This window comes from Conger conger, chromosome 11, assembly GCF_963514075.1.
Source record: "Conger conger chromosome 11, fConCon1.1, whole genome shotgun sequence".
Classification (NCBI taxonomy): domain Eukaryota; kingdom Metazoa; phylum Chordata; class Actinopteri; order Anguilliformes; family Congridae; genus Conger; species Conger conger.
In genome coordinates, this window is record NC_083770.1 from 41,875,292 (window position 1) to 41,889,046 (window position 13,755).

At 45.4% G+C, this 13,755-nt stretch overlaps 2 protein-coding genes across 4 annotated transcripts in view; one reads left to right on the forward strand and one right to left on the reverse strand.

Moving 5' to 3' along the window:
• Positions 1 to 1,033: 1,033 nt before the first annotated feature.
• LOC133140945 (N-acetyllactosaminide beta-1,3-N-acetylglucosaminyltransferase 4-like) lies at positions 1,034 to 5,790 on the forward strand. The gene is made up of 2 exons (XM_061261262.1): positions 1,034 to 1,186; positions 3,848 to 5,790. Exon 2 carries the CDS (start codon positions 3,852 to 3,854, stop codon positions 4,971 to 4,973), a length of 1,122 nt encoding a protein of 373 aa, XP_061117246.1. The 5' UTR covers positions 1,034 to 1,186; positions 3,848 to 3,851; the 3' UTR covers positions 4,974 to 5,790.
• A 4,136-nt stretch (positions 5,791 to 9,926) lies between these two features.
• Positions 9,927 to 13,755, reverse strand: part of LOC133140104 (CAP-Gly domain-containing linker protein 1-like) — a 49,904-nt gene continuing 46,075 nt past the window's right edge. For all 3 annotated transcript variants that reach the window (XM_061259679.1, XM_061259678.1, XM_061259677.1), the window contains 3 exons: positions 12,977 to 13,035; positions 10,935 to 11,059; positions 9,927 to 10,587 (listed from right to left, as the gene is read on the reverse strand). In XM_061259679.1, coding sequence (XP_061115663.1) covers positions 10,362 to 10,587; positions 10,935 to 11,059; positions 12,977 to 13,035 — 410 coding nt within the window. In that variant the 3' untranslated portion in view covers positions 9,927 to 10,361. The remainder of the gene's footprint in view (positions 10,588 to 10,934; positions 11,060 to 12,976; positions 13,036 to 13,755) is intronic.

The following is a 13,755-nucleotide window of genomic DNA, read 5'->3' on the forward strand; positions in this document are numbered from 1 at the left end:
TTTTTATTATCCCAAAAAAAAAAAAAAAAGGCTATGGTGGTTGTTATGAATGAGCTATTCATGCACATTCCAAAATAATCCGACTGAAAAATAAAATACTTGCGCATGGAGTCCAGGTTGTGTCCCAAATGGCAAGGGCGGTTCAGTTCAGTTTTTGCTTATCTATTGCAGAGAACCTTGTAAGATCAAGTGTTCTTGTTGCACATCACAAATGTAGTCAGGCAATGCCCCTCAAGGGAAGACAGCAAGGGAAGGAGATGCCTTAACGTGGAATCGAAAGGTGAAGTAAATAGAGGGTGGACCTAACTGAGAGTAGGACACGGAAGGTATTCGCAGAAAAAGAAGATTTACAAAATACCAACTCGTTAACATATTAAAATATATGCACCAACTTTCGACTGCGATGTGCTCTGTCATGGTTACAAGTAAACTACGGGCTACTTCCTGGCTACTTAGTGACATTTCCTCGCGTTTGGAACTTGGATTTCATCCTCACCTGCGAGGACTGTCACTTCCTGCTAGGACAATTGCCACCTGTCTCCCAGCCTGTGCGAGTAGGTCTCTGCAGCTCATACCGAACGCTGCTAGAACCTTCCCACACTGCGCTAGGTTACGCTTCAACCAAGCGTTCACCGAAGAGCAGGACGTTGGGGATAAGCCGTTTGTGCGGATGCGGGATCACAGTATCGTAAATAATCAGTTTCTGCCGCAAATAACATTTCATTTATTATAACATGGAATAATGTGAACTGAGTGGTGACAATGATATCATTTGCCCACTAAAATGTACAATGTTTCACCTGCAACGGCCTCTATTGTTAAAATAGTGCTAATAATGATTAACTGTAGGCTTTTGTTATATAATGGTCATTCCAAAAGTGACACCTCTTAACGCTTTATGCATTATCCAATCTCTAAAGCAGGATACGTGGGCTCCAGTGTATTTTGGCAAAGCATTCTACTTTGTAAATATATTACTGGCATGTTGCCTCGCCTATATTCTAAGACGGAATGACGGGGTTTGATGACGCCCCTACGTAACTCGGCTCGCCACTCTCATTACACCTTGCAAGTTGAGGAGCTCCCGATTTATTTTTTCATCTGTGAAATTTCTGCTCCTCCAAGTGTACACTTCACTCACCTTCACCTGTCGATCGGACACCTTTCAGACACCAGGGAATATCAGGTAACGTAGCATATTTAAAACTTTCTCACTTTTTTACAATCATTGTCGGCCGCGGAATTCGGGACAATTGTGAATTCATCAGATTTAATTAATTTTACCATCTAATATTTCCATCAGTGTGAAAAGGAGTAAACGAGTAAGCAAATAAATAAGCAAATAAATAATATTGTTACGGAGTGTCTGCGTGATAGGCTCAAGGCAGAGTTAACGGTATGACTTTCGTGGGTCCTCAACTTTTTATATTTAAAATTAATTAAACTTCCCGGTCCTTTTTCCTGTAGCCTACAAACGGTAGGCCATATCCAATTGTATTTAAGCCACCGAGTTTTGTATCGATGCACGCGACCGAAACCTAATTTATTTATTTTTATTTTTTTAAAGCTTCGCAAGCGTATGCTACATAAGAATACAATACTATTTGCGCAATTTCACGGTTTCAAGGTGGTTGAATGTCGAAAGGCAAATTCAGGAATATTTGAGGATTTTCCAAGGTGACTATGATTGATTGTGTACAAGGCTATTGCTTCTTGGTTGTTAATTAACTCAAGTCGAGACCCACGTAGACCTATTGCATGCAGCCTATTTGATGATTAAAGCTAATTGTAAATAGTATGTGAACACATCTGTGATAGGTTTGTCAGTGTTGGAGAATAAATAAGAGGTTAGTCATAAGAGGTGACAAATCATCCAAAACACTCTCAAACACCGGACCAATGTTTTATTTTTTGCGCTCTTTTTTTTTTTCAGGGTACAATTTTCAATCACTATGGTAACAGGATATAGCCTGTTTGAAAGCCGTTGTTAGCGACGTCAGTTCCTTATTTTGTAACATGTGGGGGGTAAAACTAGTGTGGGGAGACCTCACCTCGATACCATGTTCACTTCTTCAAAACTCTTCACACAGTGTGCATTTGAAACACGAACTTGAGCACACCAGTTAACATTTGGTGCAAAATGCACTTCAACCACCAAAACACTTCATACTTCACCCAAAAGTGACTCATGCTGCCATAACTATAGCATATGCTTTCTCCCATAAGACTACTTTGTCACTCAATATACAATGAACTACAAAACACAAACAACTTGGAGCATTGCTAAATACATATATTATGCGTTTCCCTTTCCTCTATTTTTGCATCCACAAATATTTCCAGCCAAGTAGCTAAAGAAACTTTTGATCTGTTGGTTTGCCTCTCACAAAAGTTTGTTTGCCTCTCACGACTGAGTGTGGTAAATTTACAGTAAACTGTAAATGAATGAATGTTTTACTATATCGGAAACCCAGAATAACAATTTTTACTGTGTAATGTAAAACAATATATGATAAAGAAACAAATCACAAAAGCAACAGTATTCTTCAGGGGGATTACAGTACTTTGCCATTTGTTCACTATGCTGGGCAATATACTGCAGTTCAGAAAAGAAAAATACAATACAATCATTTACTCAAAATGCATTACAGTCAATAACAAATACATACCAAATATTGTCACTATATACAGTAATTTGCACATATATTGTCTGCCTATCAGTATCAGAAGTCTACTGTTGGCCTGGCCCATCCATCCTGTCCTCTGCATTTGGCCATAGATTTTCATCAACATCACACCCAGCAGCCATTGCATCTAGAAGTGACATCTGGTCATGTGGGTGGTGGTCATAAACCTTCACATATACCTTCATAAACTTCATATTGGTTCCTGAGTTCCTTGACACGCTCAGAGTTCCTGTCAAAGGGGACAGTGTACAACCGTTTCATCCTGATCTGATGTTTCTGTAGCAGTCTTGAAACAGTTGTAGTGCTTACACTGTCAATGGAAATATGTTGTTGTCTGCGATTAAGTTTCATATTTCTCTTAGCCTTAGATAAGCATTTATTATCAGGATTACATGAAAAAATCCTAGATTTTCAATGTGGTCTCAAACTTTTGGACCTCACTGTATGTATATAATTTCTATATTACTTCCTGACAGTGCCATTGCCCCCTTGCCCATGACACTTTTCCTGAGCATGAGGACAGTTTCTCCACGTTAAGTTGCACTTTGCAATGAAATGGAAAGCATTCTAACAAAGAGCAAGCAAGGTTTGGGAATAATTCATGAGCGTATGTTGAGGAATAGGAGGGGGGGATTAAAAACTGATCATTGATCTTTGTCAGATACTTTAGCCTGCATGTTTTTCACGTGTGTTTTGAGTGAAGTTTAAGAAGTTCTCACTAGTAGTCCTCACCGGCTGGTGTGTTTTTATTATCACAAAAAAGCTAGGGTGGTTCTTATACATCTTGACACATTCCAAAGTCATCTGTTGGAAAAAGAAAATATTTGTATATGCAGCCAAGGTTATTTAACTTGCAAGGCTAGTTCAGTTTGGATTGTTGATTGTCTATCCACCCTTGCAGAGCACCAGTTAAGTTTGTGTGTTGCACTTCACAAATGTAGTCCGGAAATTCCTCTTTCAAGAGAAGGGAATGTGGATTGAAACCCAGTTATAACATTCATAGAGGCTTTATGGATTGAACTCAAGAAAAAGACTATTTGATTGTGTCTTCTTCTGTTGTAATTTAGCCAGAAATAGCCTGAATTTTTTTATTTGGGACTGTGCGTCTAAGGCGGAGGAGGCTGTTGTCCAGTATTACTGACGCCGTTCCTCTCTTTCAGAGCCATGCAGATCTTCAGACGCGGAAACCTCAACTGTGTGCTGGGTTGCTACATCCTGGTATTCGCCCCAATTTTCTGCTTCATTTTTGGCCGTGTGGATTTTGGATCGTCTCCGCCCACAGAGAATATTGGGGTCATACTAGCCCCAAAGCACTTTTGGAATTATAGCTCGGGAGCTGAAGTCAGTCACACCCCGTCCCAGATCTCCAAGTGCTTGGAAAATGAAAACCTGGTCATTCCACGTCATATTCCGGCGGATCACCAGCTCTTCCTCCGGTACAGGCACTGTCGGGAATTCCCACGGCTGCTGACCCCCAGGGCCTGCGACCATGACCTGTTCCTCCTTCTGGCTGTTAAGTCCACCGCCGCCCAAATCGACCGCCGGATGGCCCTCCGGAACACATGGGGCGAAGAGGGGACCATCGCGGGCAAGAAAGTGAGACTGGTGTTCCTTTTGGGCAGGTCCCAGGACACTGTGAAGGGCTACGCCCTGCAGAGGCTCCTCAAGTACGAGAGCAGGCGGTTCGGTGACATCCTCCAGTGGGACTTCATGGACAGCTTCTTCAACCTCACCCTGAAGGAGGTCCACTTCCTCCGCTGGTTCAGCCAAGAGTGCCAGACGGCCCAGTTCGTGCTGAAGGGGGATGATGACGTCTTCATCCACACAAGAAACCTGCTGCAGTTCCTCCAGGACAAGAGCCCATCCAATCACCTGTTCACTGGTGACATCATTGAAAACGCCTGGCCAATTCGCGGACGCAGACTGAAATACTTCATTCCAGTGGAGATGTTCCCCCACAAACAGTACCCACCGTATGCAGGAGGGGGTGGTTACCTCATGTCCCGTCGGACCGTGATTGGTCTAAACCAGGCAGCCCAAGGGACCGAACTGTTCCCCATTGACGACGTCTTTGTGGGTATGTGTCTGCAGAAGATGAACGTGACATTGGTCTTCCATGATGGCTTCAAAACCTTTGGGTACCGCCAAAGTGTCACCCCATTCAACCCTTGCATCTACAGAGACCTCATGCTGGTCCACAAACTCAACCCCACAGAAATGTGGAGCATGTGGTCAATGGTCAACGACCCAGACTTGACCTGCTTCAAAAGATCCATCAAACCATGAAGGACAACCTGGACTGCAGACTTGGTACAGTAATTTAAGGCGATCCAGAACCCTTCAAAAAACAGCTCCTCCACTATCAACTTTACAGAACCCAAAATTCAGGAGAAAGAACCACTGGGTGCCATAAAGGCCAGGTGGCAAAAAGTGTTCATGGTGTCTGCGACTTCCCGCGGCCTGTTGACACCTCTGTCCGAGAAGCAAGATTTCTCAGATTGCGTCCTCAGTGGAAAGAGCTGAATCTGCTGCTCTAGACTGTGCCCAGAATAATGTTTGGTTATGTGCGAAGAAAGAGACACATATACAGTCCCCTCCAAAAGTATTGAAACAGCAAGGCCAATTCCTTTGTTTTTGCAATACACTGAATACATTTGGGGCTGAGATACAAAGATGAACACAAGACAAGAGTTCAGAATTTCAGCATTTATTTCCTGGTATTTATACCCAGATGTATTCAACTACTTAGAACATAGCACCTTTGGCATCAGACCACCCAATGTTTTGGTGAGCAAAAGTATTGGAACAGAGAGTATTTGGCAGTAGGGAGAGCACTGCCAAACCTTATTTGGGCAAACTAGGGGTGCTGTGGAGTGTGGAAGGCTTGCTCAAGATTGTATTTAGGGGAAGACCAAAGTGACATTCGGGGAGAATCTGCTTAACAGTTCTCCTGGTACCATATTCCCTACTGTACAGAATATGTGGGCATTCATCAAAATTCACTTTGTGTTCTGTTTCTTTGTCTTAGTTTGTAAGTCTTTTCTCGTAATAGTGGTCTTTGTCTTGCTTTGTAATAAAATGTTCATATTTTCCATCATTGAAACAGCCTAATCCTTGGTTATTTACATTTACATTTACATTTTAGTCATTTGGCAGACGCTTTTAATCCAAAGCGACTTACAAGTGCATAGGTTCTACCATAAATCAGAGCATCACATCCAGAAACTAGCAAAATACACAGGAAATGCTGTTCTAAACATAGTTGTCATCAGAATTTTTTTTTTTTTTTTTTAGACAAGGATAGGGATATCAGAAAGGAGGGGCAGGGGAAATCAGGTGGGAGGACTAAGGTAGAGTTTGAAAAGGTGGGTTTTGAGTCTGCGTCGAAATAGGGGGAGGGATTCTGCTGTTCTGACAGTGGTAGGCAGGTCATTCCACCACTGAGGAACCAGAACGGAAAACAGGCGTGAACGTGCAGCTCGACCGCCAGGTGCACGTAGAGAGGGAACCGTAAGTCGACCAGAGCTGGCAGACCGGAGTGGTCTAGCTGGGGAGTAGGGAGTGATCAGGGATTGTATGTAAGGTGGGGCAGTCCCCTTAGCAGCCTGAAATGCCAACACTAGGGCCTTGAAACGGATGCGTGCGGCAATGGGAAGCCAGTGGAGGCCAATGAGAAGCGGGGTGACATGAGCCGACCTGGGCTGATTGGTGATCAGGCGGGCTGCAGCATTCTGGACCAGCTGGAGGGGCTTGATGGCACACGCTGGGAGACCGGCTAGGAGGGAGTTGCAGTAATCCAGGCGGGAAATGACGAGCGCCTGGACTAGGAGCTGGGTGGCTTTCTCAGTCAGGAGATGATGGATACGGTGTATATTATACAGAAAGAACCTGCAGGTTCTGGCAGTGGAGGATACTTGTGGAGCCAGGGTGAGGCAGTTATCAAGAGTCACCCCAAGATTCTTTGCCGTACGGGAGGAGGAAACTACAAGGTCCTCAACAGTCAATGAGAGGTCGATTGACGGAGAGGACTTAGCAGGGATGTAGAGAAGCTCAGTTTTGGCAAGGTTGAGCTTCAGGTGATGGGAAGTCATCCACGCAGAGATATCAGCCAAGCAGGCAGAGATCCGTGTGGTGATTTGGGTGTCGGGGGGGAAGGAAATGAAGAGTTGGGTGTCATCAGCGTAGGAGTGATAAGAAAAGCCGTGGGAAGAGATAACAGAACAAAGAGACATGGTGTATACCGAGCGGTTATAGCCAACTGTCATAATAAAGGTTTTTTTCCTTTTTTTTCAGGACATCCAAGGTCCATGGTTTGCATACACACTGACTGGGTTGTGCACCTCTGACATTCATTGTATTGATCTCATATACGGTTTAGGAGCGGTTAGGTGACGGGTTACTCACTGGGCATATTGATAGGTTTGCAAGCCGGATGTGCAGCTACTATAGACGTTTAAGTCAGTGTCGAGGAGGATCCTAGTGTCTTTTTACGTAAATGATAGAGGGAAAATAGGATGTCCTGGATATTTAGATTTAGCTCCACTCGGCGGGCGTACCCTTAGTAAGGGCTCACTAGTTCAGCAGTTGGGATTCAGCAAAATTGTCAGGTTAAAGGCGCTACTTCATGCCATAGAAACTATATTTGCAAGATTCCCAGACGAGCAGCGCATTTACCTCCTAGGATAGAGACAACTGTCGAAAGACCACTGAGATCAATGCCTGGCAGTAGTAGATTTCACTCTCTGGGTATAAAGTCTTGCAGCCCATTATTATTATTATTATTATTATTATTATTACACACCCCAGCCAATGCACGTATATGCAAACCTGTAGTCTCACTCTTCATGTTACCGGAATAGAAATGAATAGTCAAATATATTTTCCTCCCTGCAACCAAATCAAAATCCTTACACAAACATGTACAGTGACTTTTTTTCCTCTTCATTTAAAAACAGGCTTGAAGGAATTGGTTAAAGTGTATTATAACAGCAAAATAATTTAAAATTAGTGTTCTCTCGATTTTCCCCATTGGTTGGCGAACATTAGCTAGCGTTCTGCCATCTGCAACGCACGTCTGGTCATTTAAAGCAATGGAGTATCATAACACGGACAGAATTTTGAAAACTGGCAAAAAAACAACAACCCTACTCTTCAAAAGGTTCAATTCTAGTGCAAAGGTATAAAACGTGAGATGCAGACAAGTTATTCTTGCTTTTTTATCTCAGCCTTTTTATCTCAGACTTTGTCCTCTGGCAGGCCACAGCAATAGCTTCAGGAGGAGCCTCTGTCGGCGAACAGCGTCTCAGCTGGCTGGTTACTTAAGCAGCTGTGTAGCGCACCAGCAGCAGTCCATCAAAGCTGTCTGAGAGGGCGATAATTGATAATCGTTTTGCTGCCTGCCCTCACTTCACTGTGCACGATTCCTTTCCATGTCCACCCATTTACCCTACTTCCATCTCCACGTGTTTCCTTCCCATTCCTGTCCTCTCTCCTCTCCCCAGGTCCCAGTCAGGTAGGAGGTTTGCTCCCCCAGACAACTTGGCCGGAGGGTCTCTAAACTGATCTTTCCTCCCAGATCCGCCAGTGTTGATCTCGGTGTGGCCAGTGGCTTCTGGAACTGCCAGTCGGCCGTCCAGAAAGCAGACATATCTGCCTATGAATCCCATCGCAGCCCCACACACACCCCAACCAACTGGCAGTTGTCAGACACATGACTGGACTTTAAATATGTACAAAAAAAATGTATAAATGACAACATAGGATTTGAAAGGACACAAACAGTGAGTGACAATGCAATTCATTGTTCATGTGCAACTATCAAAGTACAATATTCAGCCAGGAATAAGGAATTAAAACAGCTCGTTTTGAAGTAAAATATGCTTTTAATTCAAGAATAAACATTGTGTACAAAATAATAAAGTTTTGCCTCAATCACCATGGTTACAAGATGGATAGTAAAATTAAACCCGTCCTGTCAGTTTTCAGAGACCGTCCCGTTGGTCAAAGTGATCACTTTTTCTTTTCTTTTTTTAAAGCACAGCAGCCTAACCCTGTTCCTGGAGATCTCCTGATAAGTCTCAATTTCAACCAGAATTTGGGATACCGGATTCTACAAATTAGCAGCTGTTGAATGAGGCGTGCATTGTGAGGCTAGCAATAAAACCCAGCAGAGCTCCAGGAAGAGGATTGGGCAGCTCTGTTGTAAAGTGAACACAAGCTTTCAAAAATATTTGGAAAGACCCATAAAAGATTATCAGCATTTATTTAAGTAGATACAGTCCAGTGTGCTGAGGGGTGATGCTGCCTCCATACAAGCCTTTCCTAGCCACCAGTGCTTCACATTCAAGAACCATCCCCAAGATAACCCCATGTGCTTTAGTCCTTTAGGTTCACCCAGTAATAGGGGAGTAATGTTTCCTATTTGAACCACCCAAACTGGTTTTGCCTTCCACAGTAAAACACTGGGTTCAGATCAACAACAGCTCCACACATTCCTTATGAAAAACAAAAGTACAGCAGGTATGTACAGTCATAGATTCCACTTTTATTTAACAGGTATATCTGGGAGATACAATATGATCCGAACTCTTGCTTTTTCATTTTTGTTTATTGTACAGATACTTGGACATTCAAAAGACAAAAAAAAAGAAAAAAAAGGCAACACATAAAATCTGACAGTATTATTATTCTCTTTACTCTTTTAAAAATTATAATTTAAACATGTTCATATAAAGGCAATTAAAAGGAGCTGGGTCTAAAGTGTACAGTGCAATAGATTATAAGCGACTGTTTTGGCCTCCTGTACGGCGGCCATTTTGGGACTGGGCTACTAGTCTTCTTGTAGCTCCGCTGATGTCAGCCTCCACACCCGTGCAACTGCCACACGCACCTCCGCATGCACCCAAAAGACTCACCCCACAACCCCAGACTGACAAGGCAACCCCTGGAAGTTTCAAACGCTTATTTTTTTTTTTCTTTTTAAAACAACTGTGGAAAAAAAAAAAAACCCCACCCCCCCCAACCAACCCCAACTAGAAGCCAAACAAAAACATGAAATATTTGTGGGTGATGTTATGTTAAGTCAGCCTTTTTACTCACAATCAAGTATGACAGATTTTTTTGTTGTCTTGATAACCCCCCCCCTCCGGACACTACTGAAGCTGAAACACTGCTCCAAGGTTAACGCTTTGGGGGACAGCTGAAGCCATACACACCCCCCCCCCCACCCACACACACACACGCAAACACACACACACGCCATACAACACACACACACACACACACACACACACCATACAACACACAAACACACACGCCATACAACACACACACATACACACATTTACATGGACGTACACCCATGCCCATAAAACAAAGTGCTGTGGAAGCCAGCCTGGCATGAGGTTGCTTTTGTGGAAGAATGTGTGTGTTTGTGCACACACAGTGTGTATGTATGCGTGTGTGTGTGTGTGTGTGTGTGTTTGCGCGCGTATATGAGTATGAGTGCGTGGGTGTGTGTGTGTGTGTGTGTGTGTGTGTGTGTGTGTGTGTGTGTGTGTGTGTGTGTGTGTGTGTGTGTGTTTGCGCGCGTATATGAGTATGAGTGCGTGTGAGTGCGTGGGTGTGTGTGTGTGTGTGTGCGAGCAGGCGGGTGCAGGGGCAGTGCTGGAGGTATCAGAAGGTCTGGTCATCGTTGCAGGAGTCGGTCCAGTGGCCGAACACCTCGCAGATGTCGCAGTAGGGGCGCAGGTCGGAGCGGTTGCCGTGGTAGGCGGTGTGTGGGGGGGAGTCGGGGGCCTGGGCCTGCGTGGGGCAGTCCTCGGTGTCGTGGAGGTCGAAGCAGTCGCAGATGTCACAGAAGAGCCGCGGAGGGGGCTTATTCTTGGGCGGGGCCTCCAACCTGTGAGGGGGGGTGGGGGGGTGGGGTGGTGGTGCACGAACAGATATCATGCATCTCGTACAAACAGCTTCGTTCCCCCAAATCACAAGAAAAAAAAAAAAAAGCGACTTAAGAGAACTTGCCGCATTCACCCATTTTCTTGCATTTAGAATCTTTTGTTAGGTAGGAATAGCATTTACGAGTGGCCCCGACCTGTCCTACGAAGTAAACGCTCATGCCACTCATGTCCTATGGAGAGGCTTGCAGTGCAAACCGTCAGTCGTCCTCTGCTCTTGTCAATCCTATGGGCTATCTATCTGAGGGCACCCGCCCGCAGGGACGTAAATACTGTACGACAGCGCACTGACCCGTAGTTGTCCAGCTCGCTGGTGTTGTTCCCGTTCAGAGCCGCTTCCGCCATCTTCTCCATCTTGGCCTTCAGCTCCTGGTTCTTCTTCTGCAGGTCCACGATGACCGAGTTCAGGAAGGCGATCTACTCCGGGGAGGAAGTGATGATGTCACTGATATGGCTACAGGCCCAGGCTTTCCCAGAATTCCCATTCCCCCAAAAATAAGTGCACATCTCACACCAGTGGTTAGTGAAATCGCTCAAATCCTAGGCAAACTGCTGTTACACAATCACCCACCCACCCGCCCCCCACGCCCCCATTACACCACTGTGGAGTGAAATCCATGTTCAGTGAGCTTTCTTGGTCAGGCCCCAAAGTGAGAAGACAAAGACACAGCCCCACAAAATTCTACACCCCAACGGGACGGTGAGCGGAGCGGGCCCGGACCTTCTCTCACAGAAGAACCGCTGCAGAACGTTCCGGATCTCACGGGAGCTCAGATGTCACTTACAGCCCTGCACATTCAGATCTAACCTTTCACAGACATTCAGGAGGTCGCCTTCCTTTCTAAAGCATCCACCTTAAAATTGTGAGCGCACTGCAGGAAATGAGCTGGTCTCTGAAGGCTTAAAGTACTGCATGTCAAAAATAAATAATACAATAATAATATAATATAAACACTTTGTGCATGTCAATCTCTGTACTCAGGGGCACGACGAACGGCCGTGTCCCACGGCGGAATCGAGGCTGCCGAGACCTTGGAGTAGCAGATCCAGTTCCTCCACCATGATGCCAGGCTCACCTGACTCATGCACGGTCGACTGGCTGAGCAAACGCACTCTTCCGCCTCCTCGCCCTGTTAATGCTGCCTGCAGCCCCGCCTGCTGCTGCACCCCCACCCCCCACCCCCACCCTAACCTGCATTTCTCAGGAACTCATCATGAAGTGACAGAGGAGGAAATGAACTGAGGATGAGGATCTGTCAGCGGTTATTCACGGAGAGGCGGGCATTTTAGAGGCGTGTCCCCCCCCCCACCCCCCCCCCCCCCCCACACAGCCCTCCATTTTAAAACAAGGACAGAAAGCAGACAGGACAGAAAAGTCGACATGCTCAAATGGAACGATGAGAATATGTCACGAACCGCAGCCTGAGTGGGGGGGCGCATGGCCAACATCGGGGGGAAGGGAGGAGGAGGAGGAGGAGGAGGAAGAGGAGGAAGAGACAAAACAGCGGTTAAATTCAGAAGGCCGACCCCCCCCCCCCCCACCACCCATTTTACAGTCACTATAAGGTCCACACACAAGGGGGGGGGGACAACAAGAGGAAACTCTTATCATGACAGTAAAGGAAAAGAAAAAACACCACATGAAAGCAACTTTAACCTCGTCGGTTGAAATCACAGGAGAGGCTCGGAGTTGAAAATGACCAGGACAGGACGCACTATCATAAAAATCTTAAAATTAATTTGGCACACATAGATCTTCCACCCACTACAGGGAGTATTTCCTGAAGCTGCAGCTTCAGTTGAAAGATGACATTAAAATTTGCATTTATCGTACTCGCTTCTGCTTTGCAAGGAATTGTGGGGGAGAACATGAGCCGTTTGTTGCCCTGACAACTCCGAGACACTACTGTGAGACAAAGTGACACGAACCACAGCTTGACAATGAGACTCCCAAATGTCTGCACCCAAAACCCAACCCCTTTGCCAGAAACGGACACACTATTATGTCTTTAAATTACAACAAGTAAAATGAGTCAGAAAGTGCAGATATTTCAAATAGAACCACACACTGGACACACAAATGCTGACAAAATATGACATCACTTTTTTTTACACAAATGCAGATGAACAATATTAATTGCCAATGTGTTTTTTTTTTAGAATAATATACAGCTAGGGATATAGAATACAGACATTCAGATTCAGCTCGATTTACCAGACATTAACGGGTTTGACTATTGCCTTTTGGTCACGAGTTGACTCGAACTCCAGCCGTATGAAAGGTGAAGGTCTAACAGCACAAAATGGCGGTATGAGAACACTGCGCACACATACCTGTCCCTGCGCCAAGTCCGACTCGTCCTCTTTCAGATTGTCTACAGCAGCATCACCTCCTGAAGAAACACAAAACAAATACGTTCATCAGGGCCAACCGCCATCCCGGTCACAGAGCGGGGGGCCTTCCCTTGGCTGTGTTAGCACTGCCGAGATTTAATGCTGCATACGTTTGTGCAAATACGTCTGTCTGTGTGTCCGTCTGGCTGAATAAGCGTGTGTAAATATGTATGTCCGTGTATGTCTGTTTGCATGTGTTTGTGTAAAGAAGTCTGCCAATATTTTGTAAGTATTTTAATAGCTGGATTTGTGCGTCACTCTGACCTGAGTGAAGACATCATTTATAAAATACTTGAACTCTTTAGACACCAGTAAAAAGAGAAACATACTCATTTCAGATGACTGTACAATCACTTTTGGTTGTTAGGTATATTTAGCTGAAAATTCTACAGCAGGTACAGAGCTGTAGCGGGGTGTGAGGCTAACGGGCTCACCTGGGGGGCGTGAGGTTAACGTGCTCACCTGGGGGCGTGAGGTTAACCTGGGGGGCGTGAGGTTAACGTGCTCACCTGGGGGGCGTGAGGTTAACGTGCTCACCTGGGGGGCGTGAGGTTAACCTGGGGGGCGTGAGGTTAACATGCTCACCTGGGGGGCATGAGGTTAACGTGCTCACCTGGGGGGCGTGAGGTTAACCTGGGGGGCGTGAGGTTAACATGCTCACCTGGGGGGCATGAGGTTAACGTGCTCACCTGGGGGCGTGAGGTTAACCTGGGGAGCGT

What these genes read in the sequence shown, in the direction of transcription:
- LOC133140945 (XM_061261262.1), top strand. Translation starts at nt 3,852, where the DNA reads ATGCAGATCTTCAGACGCGGAAACCTCAACTGTGTGCTGGGTTGCTAC.